Genomic DNA, 16,198 nt, shown 5'->3' on the forward strand with positions numbered 1-16,198 from the left:
GGAAAAGAATGTCTCAGAACTTACACCACATACAGCTTGCCCAAGAGGTAGATCAATTCCATCAAGAGCCAGCTCATTCTCTAAAACATTAGGTATTTTCCTGCCGTTACTTAGGAGCAACTTTTCCCTTTCACCATATCTTGACTGTAAATGAGAAAGATAAATAGGCTCTTTTGAAACTGAAGGCAATGAATTCTAGCATCCAACACTTCCAAAACCGTTTCCATGACCTTCCCTATGATCCCTAACAACATTGCTCATCCTAGGACAAAACATTCATTTAAGGAGCAATGTTCTACATCTGCTTTTTGTATGCTCACACTGATTTAATAGGCTTTGGTGGAGTTACCTCTCAATTTTTGAAATGCGATTGATTTTGGTCCCAATTGGGTGTGGAGGAAGGTGACACCACTAAGACATTAGATTTTATCAGGATAATGATCCTCTAGCCTACTCTTTGGGAAGAAGAAAAGTCATTGGATTGTAGCACGATTACACAAGGGCAGTTAATGTTGGGTTTGAATAATAAGCAGAGGAGTTTGGGCTGAGCTTACCCTCCCACAGACACTCTCTACTCCATTTATACTGATTTTCTCATTGTCATCCTAACTTCTATGTTTCTCATTACTATATTTCCTATGCTGTTTCTCTACCTGGAAATACTTTCCTCTGTTTCCTTTGCCTATCAAAATCTTAATAGGTTTTTGAAGCCTAGATCAAGTCCAATATCTTCTGAAAAGTCTTCCTTGACTGCCCCCAGACTAAGGACATCTCTCCCTTTTCATAATCAGTAACACCTACACTAGCACTTGGCTGTGTACCTCTTGTATTGTTCTGTGCCCATTTCATAAATATTAGCCCTTTCTCCCTAAATGGATTCTAAGATCCTCAAAGGCAGGAACCACATATGTTATGTTGCTCATGAAATACTATCTTTCAATACACACACAGTGTCTATAAGAGCATCTTGTATGAAGCAAACAATAAATGTTTGTTAATTATCTATGTGTCAGTGGGAAGTCAATAAAGTGTCTTAAGTATGTCTTTTAATGAAAGCAAAGTCCTCAGAATTGTTCTGAGGCAAACTTAAAGAAACAAAACATATCAGATTGTTTCCATGGCTGATAAATAATATTCCAACACAATTGGTTAAATTGATTCACTACATGGATAATTTGTGGAGAGGTGGCTACTTTGAGGGAGAGTGACGACTTCTGTTTTTACATGTACATGTAGTATTTTGGTTTAATAATTAGTTAAGTGACTGGGGTTTATGAACTATTATTTTCTACTTTTCAATCAGTGGTTAAAATGCCAGATATAACCTCAACGGTGAGACAGCTATAGAGCCAAGCTAGCCCAGTGAGAATGAGCAGTGTCACCACAGCCAGGATGGCAGCATGGGGAGATCAAAAGAACCCTGAACCAGGGAATCAGGAAAGCCAAGTTTGAGTTTAGTCTCAAATCTAGCTGGGTGATTGATGGATTGGGCCCTTTACCTCTCTGAGTCTGAGTTTCCTCATCTATAAAACGATGACAAATATCCCAAAAAGACTGTAAGAAGATAAGAGTCAGCACATCTTAAAACTGGCTGAGACAAGGTCTGAGCAGACAAACAAACAAACAGCAGGACATTTTCTTTACCAATTCTGGGCTGCACCACAGTTACAGCACACTAGGTGTAGCTGGTAAGCATCGGAAGCTGTCCGCTGCTGTAGAGTTCATCCATCTGACAAGGCCAGGCGTACTGTGCCTTATGAACCCAAGCTGTGTTGAAAGCCAAGCCAGTGTTTATCACTATCTCAGTTCACCCGCATGTCATCCAAGTCTCTCATGGAAGAGGATGTTCTTTTCAAGCAAGAAATTTTACTGAATGCCATAAATATAAGCTGTCACCCACTTCAAAGTTTCCAGGTTTGGTGTTGCTTACAGCACTTCTCTTTTAGGGAGAAATTCAAATGCTCTTCAATTGCATTGGCTGTGTTTTCTCACTGTGTTGGAGGAGCAGAGAGATGAAGGTTAATTACTTTGGTCAGATAGAGTATTGAGGCCAAATGAAGACACTACTGACAACCTACAGAAAATGTTAATGGAATGAATGGGTTAAGTCAGCGTTTTAAAAATTCATACTGTTATTCATTAAACAAATGCTTTCATGAGTAGATACTCTGTCAGGAGTTGTGCTACGTGCTGCTTCAGGAGAGGACAAAGTAAGGTTCTCCTTCTCCCTCCAGAATCCTGTCTCCCATTCTGACGGCCTCTCCTGGATGCCATGGTGAAGACGCTGGAGAGATTAGGGCTGTAGTTTGACATCCTTGGAACTCTAAGTCAAAACCTCACAACTCATACCAGGGTAACCCATCCTAGAGGGGAAACCCTCACACTGAAGTCTTCATCAAATTTCTCAGGCATCAGAGACAAGGTGTACAAATATTAAAAAGAGACATTAAAAAGAACGTGAGAAAAGCAAGCAAAAATGATACTAAGAACGTAAATAGGGGGAACAAAAAATAGCCATGAAAATCACATTAGTCAGCCTCAAAAATGTCAGATGAGTCAAATTTTCCATGAACTTTCATAGACTATATGATACTTCTTTCTGCAGCCAAGGCTGGTGTCCTTGGACCTCCAAGGCTCTAATCCATTGTGGGAAGGCCAAGGGGTAACCATTAGGGAGCTGGAAACCCCTTAATTGAGTCAATGTTAGTCTCTAAGAACAGGAGAAGGAATCTTCTGCAGAGACTCAGTAATCATTTGTTTAATGGTCCCGTTGTAGGCACTGGGGGATCTAAAATGAGACCATGGGTGCCCCACAGCTGGAAAGAATATTAAAAACTGGTTAGCCAGAGGTTAGTGACACTTGGAAATCCAGGTAGAAAACCAATATCCAGGATATATGTTGGCAGATACCTGGGCCCCAACCACTGGGTTAGGGGTTTATGACAGGATTCCTTCCCAAGAGCACATAGACAGAGTAGAACTAGAGGTACTAGATAGTTAAACAAGACAAAATGAGTAATCAGGAAATAAGGCTGCAGGGCAGTTAGAGCTGGAACACAAAGTCGGGTCTCGCCTAAAACAAGGTTAACCTAATGCCCTTTCCCAGAGTATCAGACTAGGAGGCTGTTAATCCTTCCTGACCAAGCCTGGGATTGGTCCTCGAGAACAGATGGAGCCGAAGCCTACAGGAGGAAAGCAAGTAGCCTCAGCTCTGGGAAAAGGAGAATATAGAGTCTCCGAAGCAGAGAGCATTTGATACTCAGAGTCCTGCCATCTGATAGGAAGCTAATAAAAAGAATCCAACCAAGGTTTTATTGGATAACTGTGTCATCCTTTTCCAGAGCACATTTATATTTTAATCCAAGATAAGAAATAAGTAGAGTGCCCATGTAAGTATATTTCTGGATGGAGTTGGTGGTAGGGAGTGCAGAGTGCAGGAAGAAACCTAGTGGACCTAAATGTCACGTGGTCTAGGTGTCCCAGAGATACAAATTGCTTATTTTATATAAAGGAGGCATCTGAAGTTTTTGCCTGGATTGCATCTTGAGACTATATGCTGGGAAGATGGACCTTTACAGAGTTGAATCTACTTGCCCACCCCTACATCTGAGAGAAAAAGAAGGCATGGAGCAGAGGGTAAGGCCCACACACAGAATTGAAAGCAACAACCTGAAGTCCATCTGGACTTGGGTTTTCCATTTGAGGAGTCAGAAACAGTTGACCAGAAACTATTACATAAGAAGTTGTAAATTTTACAGCTTGGCTCCACGTTTGCTATTTGTGCTTGTTCTCTTTTAGTGATTAACCTTCAAACCTGTCGAGCAGCAAATTTTTTCTATAAATTATCAGATAGTAAATATCTCAAGCCTTGCAGGCCATCTGTAGTCTCTTGTCACAACTACTCACCTCTGCCATTATAGTGCAAAAGCTGTCATAGCCAATACGTAAACCAGTGGGCATGGCCGTGTTCCAATAAAACTTTATTTACAGAAAGACTTTATTTACAGAATGCCCAGATTTGGACAGGGGACTATAGTTTCCCAGGCACAGCTCTAGACCCTCAAATGGTGGAGGGTGAGGGGCCAGAAGCATCAGCAGAGGGTGAGGGGCCAGCACGATTGCCATCAACTCTGCAACCAGGTTTAGGGGGAAAAATTCCAAGCTGGGCAGCTATGGAAGAAAGGGAAATAAACAGAGACTTCGGGTCCTGCAGCTACAAGGGAAGAAAGGATTTCAGAAAGTAGGTCTGGCTCTTAGAAGAGACACTGAGTTTGAGCAGTGGAAATCCTTGCATGGTGCTCTCTTGTGGTGCCTCTGAAATCACAGCACACAACTACTTCCTCTATTTGTCCACATGGCCAATTCTGGTATGGACAAAATGTAGTGAAAGAAAAGTGAAGGAGGAAAGTAAACTCAAGGGAGCTTGGGAATAAAGAAGCCGACTTTTTCTTATTCAAACAGCTTAGGCAAGAAAAAGTCTGAGAGTGCCTAGGACCCTGGCAAAAGGCCATGAGGCCTATGGGGAGATTTGAAAATACAGGTCATAGTTATAGCAGTTAAAGGAGTAACTAGCAGTCATTAAAAGAACTCTTCTTGAGGTCTGAATTGGACTGTTGAATTTTTCTTGAACGGCTTTGAGTGTACAAACGTTACACTTTGTCCTCCAGGGCTCTCCGGGACTAATAAGTGTGCAAACCGACTCCGAACTACACGTATAATGCAAAATAGATTTATTCGGGTGAAGCAACTTGTATATATGCTTCGAGATAGTCTATTGGGACATTTTTCTCAACTATGCCCTGCAAATAACAACTGGATCCTAGACACATAGCCAAATTTTGTAGAATCCAACAATAGTCCCCATGGGAATAAAAACTCCGATTTCACACTGTGTCTTCTGACATCTTAGCAGACACTCAAAGGTGAAAGGCACTTAGAAGACAAAAGATTTTTTATCCCAACCCCAAACTTAGTCTGCTCCAGGTCAAAACGATCTGATCTTGCTTCTTCTGAACTCTCTCCAGAAAGAGAAAGGCACACCCAGGAGGACTGTTCCAACTTAGTCACAACTATGGGGTAAGCCAACTAAGTAACTTAGGAGGAGGGGGAAGGGAGGTTTACAAAAACACACCCTCGAGCATGTGTGTTCACTCTGGAGCCAAAATGAATCTGAAGAAGAATGAACTCTTCATTTTCCACTTAGTTCTCATTAGGTTTTCTCTCTTTTGCTGTGTGAGCAGAAGACAGTCTCCCTGGTGAATAAGAAAGGCTTTAAACAGAATCTAGACAGAGCTCATGAATCAGACATGATGGAAAATCGGTGACTCCAATTCATTAACCCAGGACCGTGACCCCTCAATGGCAGAGAACTAGAAATTCTACTCTGTTGGTTTATGGGGCCATCTGAATAAGCTGGGACAATTTAGAAACACTGAGCCTTTTCAAATACACTCAGCTCAATCATGTGTCTGTAGATTTGGCCTAAGTCTAAAGAGACTCCATCTATTGCAAATTTGTTTGCACAATTAGAGACATGCTTGTATATTTATGAACCATATTTCAAATATGGCTCTCCTTATACCAAGACCATATCTACAAAAATAGTCAACTGTTTTGATTGAATTGACCGGAAACAATTTAGATGTGTTCTACCTGCTAGCTGAGATTCAACTAATAGTACTGTTTCCACATTTAAATTACCTAAATAAAAAAGTATTCAACGATAATAGCAACAATTTACCATAGGGTCCTGCATCTTAGACCAAAACACAAGTCCTTTCTCTCTTCTTCTTCTTCCTCTTCTTCTCCCTGCCAAGAAACTAACAAACTTGAGTGGCTAGGCAGTTTTCAAGCATTAGTGTTGATAATTAACAACTTTGATATCAATTACAAACCAGTGTTTTTTATGAAAAGGTGGTCTAGTTTATTAGTGGAAATTATGTTAATAGTTGTGATTTCACTTTGTCACATTGGCTTAGAGTCAGAATTGGGCATGGTCCATAACACGTAGGTAGAAAAAACAGGCAAATGTCAATCTCTTGGTTGATACATGTCTTGACTCCTCATATCATGTCTGGTGTCCTGGTTTCCGCGAGGAGGAGCTTCAACACTTTATTGACCTGTGTCTATCTTCTGGATTGACTGGTCAGGAATAATTTGCTCATCATTATCTATTTGATAACCATCCTCAGGGCTGTTCTGGTGACTGATTCTATGGCAGTCTCCACTTGGCTTTCACCCTTTTACTGACTTTAGGGTCTCAGCCTAAGTTTTCGATTGTGGCTGAATAACTCTGACCCCTGGCTGGGCAGGACCATGGACTGATTTCTCCCGGAAACTTCACTGGATGTCCTATTTTCTAACCTTAAACTATGGCTCTGAAATTGGCTCACACGTCTCTGTCTTGTTTCTGCTATCATTTGGGAAAAAGATTGATCTTCTGATGTTTAGCATGAGAAAAGTGTTTGATTCTATGGTCTTGACAACAAAAATTCCTTCTGCTATGGTCTGGAGTTCTCAGCTATAAATTGGGGATAGTAATGCCTATTTTGCTTGGTTGTGATGAGGATTAATGAGACCATTGCATAGACTGAGGCTGAATACATGTTTCAATTCAAACAATGTTTACTGACAGCCTACCACGTGCCAGACACTGAGAGTTACAAAGATGTAGAAAAGGACTCTTGGGTTAATGGGTGAAGTATCCACATATACAGTGTGATAAGCCGAGTGCTGTGAGAGCCCAGAGGAGAAAGAACAGCTAACTGCCTGGGAAAGTTTGAGGTGGACTATGATGAATATAATTTTGGCAGGTAGAGAGGAAGGAAGTCGGGTGGGGTTAACTGGGAAGTATATTCCAAACACAAGAAACAATTCAAAGCAAGACAAGGCTGGATTCAAATCCTTAATGGCACTAAGCACTTGAAAGTCATATAGTGCCTCCTTCCATATGCCATTCAAAATAAACATTCTGTATAAGGGAGTATAACTAAGTTCTGAATTTTCCTAAGAAATAATAAACACTTCTATAGTTCTTACTGTGTCCCAGGCACTGTTGTAAGCATTTTACATTTGTTAATGCATTTAATCTTCATAATAATCCTATGAGACAGATATCATTATTATCCTTCATTTTACAGGTGAAAAAACTGGGGCTCATAGAGGTTAAGCAACTTGTCCAAGGTCTCACTGCTGGTAAGTAACAGAGTCAGGATTTTGACCCCAGTTTATGTTCTTAATTGCTATGCTATACAGCCTCTTCAAGACGATACTTCTCTCTCTGTCTCTGTCTCTCTCTCTCTCTCCCTTCCACCCTCCTTCCTTCCTTCTTTTCTTTCTTCTGAGAAATGAAATATCAGCAAATTGGCCCTTGTATCCCCTTTGCTTTTCCTAAACATTACTTTAGACTTTATGTAAGTGTCTGAGTGCTTCTCAAACTGGGATATGTGTCATTATATACAGAGGGTTCATGAAGTTAGAAGATAAGCAAGGCTCATCTTCTTGGAGCATCAATTTTATTCAGACACATATGGTTATATGGAGCTAAAATTTACTGAGCACTTAATATGAGTCAGGCATTTAGTCCTCAAAATAACCACATGAGGTGGATGATATTATCCTCACTTTAGTGATGAGGAAACTGAGGCTTATAGAGACTAAGTAACTTGTCCAAGGTAATAGTTAATAATCAGTGGAGACAGCCCAACTTGAAGGTTAACTTAAAGCCTGGTCTCACCAATGCCAAGTACTCGTAATTACTATGCTCCACTTGTTTAAAACAAAGAGATTTAGGGCTTCCCTGGTGGCGCAGTGGTTGAGAGTCCGCCTGCCAATGCAGGGGACACGGGTTCGTGCCCCGGTCCGGGAAGATCCCACATGCCGCGGAGTGGCTGGGCCCATGAGCCATGGCCGCAGAGCCTGCGCGTCCAGAGCCTGTGCTCCGCAACAGGAGAGGCCGCAGCAGTGAGAGGCCTGTGTACTGCAAAAACAAAACAAAACAAAACAAAAAAACTCCAGAAATTTAGTAGAAAATACAATTCAAATGCATAACACTTTGAAGAAATATCAAATTTGTAGCCAGCTACTTTAGGCTACAAACCCAGATCCCACTGATAGGGTAAAAATTCACTGTCTTTAGCCACTATGGCTACTGTTGTAGGGGAAAATGAGAAGCCCTCCTAAAAGTGAACATACCCAGAATTGGAAGCGACTGGTGGATTCAATGGGCCCCATTCATGTTGACTAACGGAGATTGTCTTGTGAACATCTAATTCTGCTTCCCTGTACCATTGGGGGTCTCAACATAAACAGATGACACACTCAAAAACAGGAGAATTCGAGAAATGTTGAATAAGGAGCTATTTTCCCCCAGCTTCACTGAGATATAATTGACACATAAAAGGGGCTATTTATATAAAAGTGGATGGGATATAGGGGCCTCATCATGGATAGTGCAGTAACTCTGAGCTAGTAGCAGCAAAGCTATTACCAGCCCTAAACCTGAAGGCACAAGGTAAAGGATGGTTGCTGGAAGGCAGAGGGGAAGGTGGTGTGGAGAAGGCTGCCTTGAGAGGAGCAGTGACCTTGGCTGAGGGACACAGCCATCCCTAGGAAACCTCACAGTGAGAGAGCCAAGGGAATCAATACTCTGATCTCCCTCTCCTCCTTCCCTCTGACCTCCTGTGGGAGTTTCCTATTAGCCAAACTCAGCCAGATGCCAGAGGGCAAGAGAAATGCTTGATGTAATCATACAGTTCAGATTTCAGAGGGCAGAGAGCAAGGAAGAAAAGGGCGAAGAGGGGATTTAGAAAGGGCAAATAGAAGACATCCCACACAGTTCCCTTGTGACAGCACTGTGGCAATGGCGACCTACAAGAATGTCCTGGGTTTTTCTGGTGGCGCAGTGGTTGCGAGTCCGCCTGCCGATGCCGGGGACATGGGTTCGTGTCCTGGTCCGGGAAGATCCCACGTGCCACGGAGCGGATGGGCCCGTGAGCTATGGCCACTGAGCCTGCACGTCCGGAGCCTGTGCTCCACAATGGGAGAGGCCACAACGGTGAGAGGCCCATGTACCGCAAAAAAAATAAAAAAGAATGTCCTGTTACCTCTTTCTGCTGATACCATGCAGTCTCAGTAGAAGTTACTGCCAAGAGATCATTGTAGAGCTTAGATACTAAAATTCACAGTGTATTAATTAAGAAATTGCTAGCTATTCTAATACATAAACTCCAAATTCTCAATGACATAACACAGTAATTGTGGAGGGCTCACGTGGACACTGAAGACCCAGATCCTTCCATCTCATCCTTCTGCCCTCCCCAGGGCCCTGAGAGTTCTCTCCATTCAGCTGGTAGATAGGGAGATGGACTAAAGTCACTGCTTTTTAACTACTTTGGCTTAAAAATGACGCAAAGCAATTCCTCCAAAATTCAATTAAATGTGAGATGTCCTCATCTAGCTGTGAGATGGGGCTGGGAAATGCAGTCCCCAGTCACATGGTCCCTCTAGATGTGACAGAGGCTGGAAATGCAGTTCTTGGCTGGATAGCCACTATCCAACAGCAACTCTACAGCATGGAATGGGAGCAGGAAGCTTTGGGAATCATTTAGACATCTTTGCCACAGATAGCTCCACAGACTGATATGAATTTAAGTTCTTCATACAGACTCACAGATATCCTATCAACCATTTAATCAAGCAGTTATTTCAGGCTGTTCTGTGGTAGATGCTATGTGGGAGGAAAAGGGAGTATCAGGCATGGTAACTACCCTTAAATAACTTAAAGTATTTGCAGAAGCATCCAGGTAAAAAAGCTAAAATTGAATAAATTATTCAACTGTTTGCCCGTTCCTTGTGTTTGATACTGTGGAAGCATAAAACATATGAATGATTGATTCAAGTTATTCCTGTTTTTCATCTAGATATTTGCAGTCTTTCCACACAGACTCAAATAATTGTATCACTCTGATTAAAACTGGTCCATCAGTTTTGTTAAACTACCAGTAAACTATTTGGTTATTCAGAAAGTAGTCACGCATTTTGTCTGTAGCTGGAGCAATAGACTTGCGTCCCCTAGTCACTACAGACTAGCCCCCTCATCCCGCCTCAGTATCCTCAGGCCATTCATTTAATCCAAAGGAATAGTTATTAAGGTGCCTAATTTTATTATCTCATGGAAAGAAAAGAATTCCAATTAGTTACATGTAATTTTACCCCAAGTTTCCAACCTCTTATTCAATTTCTATTGATTGAGGTTTTTTTCTTATTTCCTTCCACACATCCTTTAAGGGTACCTTCTTTATTTTATTCTTTGAGATTGAATTTTGTTAAAAAGGGCAGTGACACACAGGTCAGGTTTGCTTTGTAAAAGCCAAAAGCCGCCTGGCAAAACAATTAGCAAGGGGACTGTGAGAAAGGCTGGAATCCACAGATATAGACAAACATCTGCATTCCTGACATGCCAGTCTCATGTTTTGCTGGGGGAAAAAGTTACACTTCCAATGATGTGAATATGTGAAAATTTTCTTTCTCCTTTAGATCAAGAAAAAGCTATAATAGGTTTTAAAATAAATAAAGCAGCAGCTACTGCCTGGCCTGCCAATGAAGACATGGAGAAGTCTACATAAAGAGCCTGGATAATTGAAATCCACAGTTATTTTAAAACCTTAAAAAATTAGCCTGCCAAATTTTCAACCTCCTCCTCTACCCAGCCAAGAGCTGCTCACCAGAAGCAAGACCAGCTCCTTTAAATTGCACCTCCTTTTCCTGGACTTTCAGGCTATGGATTTATGCTAGAAGGAGAGCTTGGAGCTGACTACAAGTCCTAGATCATGGAGAGACTACCATTGCTACAGCCATATAGTGCTGATCAGATAGAATCAAAATAAAACATCTTAGAGAATTCACTGGACATGGCTTTGTGACTGGCCACACTTCGTCTAGTACAGCCTTAAGCTACTGTGTGGTAGGGAAGAAGGGATTCACACCAGTCCAGCAGCCAATCTTGTACTTATGTAGAACAGGTGGCCATTTATGGAATGTTATTTCAGTGTTCCAGGAAGGCCCTTTTGCCCAAACTAACTAGTCTTCCCTATTTCTGTGCTGAAATTCTCTTAACAAAGCCAAGATCTCCCTTTCACAGGTAGAAGTAAAATGAAAATACTAACCCCATGAGAGAGCCAGGAACACTGACGTCCACCAGATCTCTGAATGACGAGATTAAGAGGAAAAAGAAGACCTGGGAGCTCAGAGACCATGCTTTTCAGATTTCCCCTTCAAGCTCAACAATTTGTCTGAGGAAGGAAGTGTAAAAAGAAGATTCAGGTAGTGAGAAAGGCAACCTAGACAAGAACAACAAGGCCCTAAGATCCTGAAGGGTTGCCAGAGCCAACTCCGATGTTTTCAAGTTTCCTATTTGGCTGAGAATGGATTCACTTTTATTTTTCCTGCTTGGATTTCAGTGGACATTTTCACTCGTGTCTATGTTCAATTCTGGAAAATTCTCAACCATTAAATCATGCCTCCTTGTTTGGGATTAACAGATACTACTGTATATAAAATAGATAAATAACAAGGACCTATTGTATAGCACAGGGAACTATATTCAATATCTTGTAATAACCTATAATGGAAAAAAATCTGGAAAAGTATATATATATATATATATATATATATATATATATATATGAATCACTTTGCTGTACACCTGAAACTAACACAACATTGTAAGTTGACTACAGTTCAATTAAAAAATAATAAAATAAAATAAAATAAAATAAAATTATGCCTCTTCATTATCCCTATTTTCTCTTCCTTGAACTCCTATTTGATAAATGTTGTAACTTCTCATTCTATCCTTCATATCTCTCTCATGTTTTCTCTCTCTTTAGCTCTCTATCCTGCATTCTCGGTAATTTCCTCATTGAGAGACCTCATTGAATGAAATCTTTCATTCAATTCAGTAATTCTCCCTTCAGTGATATCTAGTCTATTGCTGTATGTATCTACTGAGGTTTGGTGTTCAATAATATATTTTATAAATTAACTTTATTGAGGTATAAAGTACATGCAATAAAATGCACCCATTTAAATGTGTGGTTTGACAGATGTATATATTCATGTTAACAGTCTCTCCAATCAAGATATAGAACATTTCCATCACACCAGAAAGTTCCCTCATGTTCCTTTGTAGTCCACTTCCCTCAAGCCTAAAGCAACTGCTTGGGACTTCCCTGGTGGCACAGTGGTTAAGAATCCGTCTGCCAATGCAGGGGACACGGGTTCAATCCCTGGTCCGGAAAGATCCCGCATGCCACAGAGCAACTAATCCCGTGAGCCACAACTACTGAGCCTACAAGCCACAACTACTGAGCCCACATGCCTCGAGCCCATGCTCCACAACAAGAGAGGCCACTGCAATGAGAAGCCCGCGCACTGCAACGAAGAGCAGCCCCCGCTCGCCACAACTAGAGAAAACCTGCGCACAGCAACGAAGACTCAACACAGCCACAAAATTAATTAATTAATTAATTTTTAAAAAGATAATTGGAGAATATTAAAAAAATAAAGTAACTACTAACATTATTTATATATCATAGATTACTTCTGGCTGATCTAAAATATGATATATATGGAAGCATACAATATGTATTCTTTTGTGTCTGGTTTCTTTTGTTCAGCTTACTGCTTTTGAAATTCACATGTTACTGACAGTATCAGAAATTTATTCCTTTTTATTACCAAGTAGTATTCCATTTATGGCTATGCCACAGTTTATCTATTCACTAGTTTATGGATATTTAGATTGCTTCCAACTTTTAGCTATTACAAATAAAGCTGCTATGAGCATTTGTATGCAAGTCTTTGTGTGGACATATGTTTTCATTTCTGTTGTGTAAATACCTCCAAATGGAATTGCTGAATCACGACTAGGTGTATGCTTAACTTCAACAGAAACTGCCAAACTATTTTTAAAACTGGCTGTGCTGCTTTAATATGCACCTGTAATGTAAGAGAATTCTGGTTGCTCTACAACCTCACCTACATGTGTTTTTGTCGACTGACAAATTTTTTTAATTTTTATTTTATCCATTCTAGTGGCTGGGATTTAGTATCTCACTGTTATTTTAATTAACATTTCCCTAGTAACTAATTATTTTAGATACCTTTTCATGTACTTATTGGCCAATTAGCCATTCATATATATTCTTTGATGAAGTGTCTGTTCAAGTCATTTGCCCATTTTTTTTTGTTGTTGTTCCAGGCTTATGTTTATTAAAATCTAAACAAAGGATTCCTCTGCAAGGTATTTTCCCATGTGATAGAGACAGCTGCCCCACTGCCCTCCTACATTGGCTCTAACTTCCAGTGACAAAAAAGGCAGAGGGTGATACATGTCACTGATTATAAAAATCTATGCTCTGTAATTTAAACAAATTCCTTTCCAATGTGTTTAGTTATTTCTGAAGAACTCCATGGCTCGTCAGTCGGCTAGCAGGCCAATGGACAATCATCGCTAACTACAAAGTACTTCGAGTCTATAAATTCATCTCTCAAGTTTCGACATTTAAAGAAAAAGCACTGCACAAAGAATAATAAACAAAGACCGGATGACTGAATCAGTCCACAACAGAGTTCTTCATGGCCCATCACCAGAGCTAAATTTCTTCAAAAATCAGATTCCAAATGTCCCACAATCTCTTTTGAATGTGTGTTTTTACAAATTAGGGAATCAACATTTCTTTATAGGAGCACATAAACAGTTTTCACCTCTGAAGGAGGAGTCTGTAAAACCTGAGAAGCTGTATAACTGAGAATCTCTTTGGAATGACATGTTTAAGCTGAGAGAAGGGACAGTGGTAATGTTCTCTCATGGTTCACAGGCTTTTGTTGATATTGCTTGTGTTTTTAATCAAAGAAAATATGGAGTATCTTTTCTAGGTCTTGCAGGCCACTTTCTCTTTTTATCGTCTATATGATAGTTCAAGTAGAACAATTATTAGAAATTTTTAAGCTATTATTTCTGGGCCTTCCTTAATTTCCTTGAAAAAAAACTACACTGGAAACATGCAATACCTGATTATTCAGTTAGATGAAGCAGCACAAGAAGAGATCCAAGGGGCTTCCCTGGTGGCGCAGTGGTTGAGAATCCGCCTGCCAGTGCAGGGTATATGGGTTCGAGCCCTGGTCCGGGAGAATCCCACATGCCGCGGAGCAACTAAGCCCATGCGCCACTACTGAGCCTACGCTCTAGAGCCCGCGAGCCACAACTACTGGGCCCGCGTGCTGCAGCTACTGAGGCCTGTGTGCCTGGAGCCCGTGCTCCGCAACAGGAGAGGCCACTGCAGTGAGAGGCCCGCGCACTGCAGCGAGGAGTGGCCCCTGCTTGCCACAACTGGAGAAAGCCCGCGCACAGCAATGAAGACCCAACACAGCCAAAAATAAATAAATAAAATAAATTAAAAAAAAGAAGAGATCCAAGGATGCCCCTGCTCACATCAGACAGATAACTTGGATCTGAAAGATTAGCACATTAAATGACCGCCAAATAATCAGATTCCAAACATCACAGACAATTACATATCAAATAGCCAAACATGGTGGTATGTTTTAAAAGATTGTGCCCACAGTAAACAAATGACATAGTGATGGAACATCAAAACAAAGCTGATGAATAAAAAGGCACACTCTAAAAATTCAGGAGTAGAAAGAACAGTTCTTTTTGGTTTGTTTTGTGTCTAATGTAGGAGGAAAGGAAAACAGGTGTATACAAATCATTTTCAGGTGAAGTGTTCTGTCAGCTGAAGCAGTTAACGGTGGCTTCTTTCTCCCAGGACCAAAGCAGTCTTTTCTTCCATTGGCTTCTGATAACGTGTTTAGTGTTCCAATGTGTAGAAGTGATACATCAGGGCTACAACCAGTGCTGAGATGGCTGGGATCACCCAGTTGGTCCACCAGCTGGAATTAGAATCAATAGTAGTAATAAGAGTTTCCGAAGGCTTGGTTATCTTTGACCTGTCATCCGGATGCAGCTCCCCAATGATAAACGTTTTGGACAATTCTCGAGCATCTGTAGAGTGTCCGACATCCTCAAAGTTTTCAGTAGCATCACCTCCAGCTTGTTCCCTTAAGACTTCTTCTCCACCAGGGTGCTCCTCCAAAAATTTGGTCAAATTGTACACCTTGTAATGCAGGATCACCCAGGTGCTCTTGCTGTGGTTGTGCTTCTGGATCTCTTCCACAGTGTAGTACTTCATGGCTTTGTTGGACTCCTCAGCCATTTTGGAACACAGCAAGCCTCAGGCCATAAAGGGAGCAGCGGAGCCCAGCGGAGTACAGCGGGCGTCTCTGCGAACTTGCCCCGGGACATTCCCTGTGGCCTGGCTCTGCGCCTGGGCAGGAAGCCAGGCCCATTTGCCCATTTTTTAAAAACTGAGTTGTTTATGGCTTCTTAGTATAAAATTAGAAATGAAAAAAGGAGAAGTTACAACAGACACCACAGAAATACAAAGCATCCTAAGAGAGTATTACAAGCAACTCTAGGCCAATAAATAGACAACCTGGAAGAAATGGACAAATTCTTAGAAAGGTATAACCTCCCAGGACTGAATAGGGAAGAAACAGAAAATATGAACAGACCAATTACAAGTAATGAAATTGAAACTGTGATTAGAAATCTTCCAACAAACGAAAGTCCAGGATCAGATGGCTTCACAGGTGAATTCTATCAAACATTTAGAGAAGAGCTCACACCCATCCTTCTCAAACTCTTCCAAAGAATTGCAGAGGAAGGAACACTCCCAAACTCATTCTATGAGACCACCATCAGCCTGATAGCAAAACCAGACAAAGATACTACAAAAAAAGAAAATTACAGACCAATATCGCTGATGAATATTGATGCAAAAATCCTCAACAAAACACTAGCAAACAGAATGCAACAACACATTAAAAGGATCATACACCATGATCAAGTGGGATTTATCCCAGGGATGCAAGGATTCTTCAATATATGTAAATCAATCAATGTGATACACCATATTAACAAATTGAAGTATAAAAACCATATGATCATCTCAATAGATGCAGAAAAAGCTTTTGACAAAATTCAATACCCATTTGTGATAAAAAAACTCTCCAGAAAGTGGGCATAGAGGGAACCTACCTCAACATAATAAAGGCCATATATGACAAACTCACA

At 40.9% G+C, this 16,198-nt stretch overlaps 1 protein-coding gene across 1 annotated transcript; it reads right to left on the reverse strand.

The window, feature by feature from the left end:
• Positions 1–14,607: 14,607 nt before the first annotated feature.
• On the reverse strand, positions 14,608–15,280 carry LOC308608589 (cytochrome b5-like). Its single transcript, XM_081221830.1, has one exon. It carries the CDS (start codon positions 15,276–15,278, stop codon positions 14,874–14,876), a length of 405 nt encoding a protein of 134 aa, XP_081077956.1. The 5' UTR covers positions 15,279–15,280; the 3' UTR covers positions 14,608–14,873.
• Positions 15,281–16,198: the final 918 nt, after the last annotated feature.

The sequence above is a fragment of the Mesoplodon bidens genome, assembly GCF_964165515.1.
Source record: "Mesoplodon bidens genome assembly, chromosome: X".
In the NCBI taxonomy this organism is placed as follows: domain Eukaryota; kingdom Metazoa; phylum Chordata; class Mammalia; order Artiodactyla; family Ziphiidae; genus Mesoplodon; species Mesoplodon bidens.

Bases quoted from the DNA above. Each gene is read 5' to 3' on its own strand.
- LOC308608589 (XM_081221830.1), bottom strand. From the start codon at position 15,278: ATGGCTGAGGAGTCCAACAAAGCCATGAAGTACTACACTGTGGAAGAG.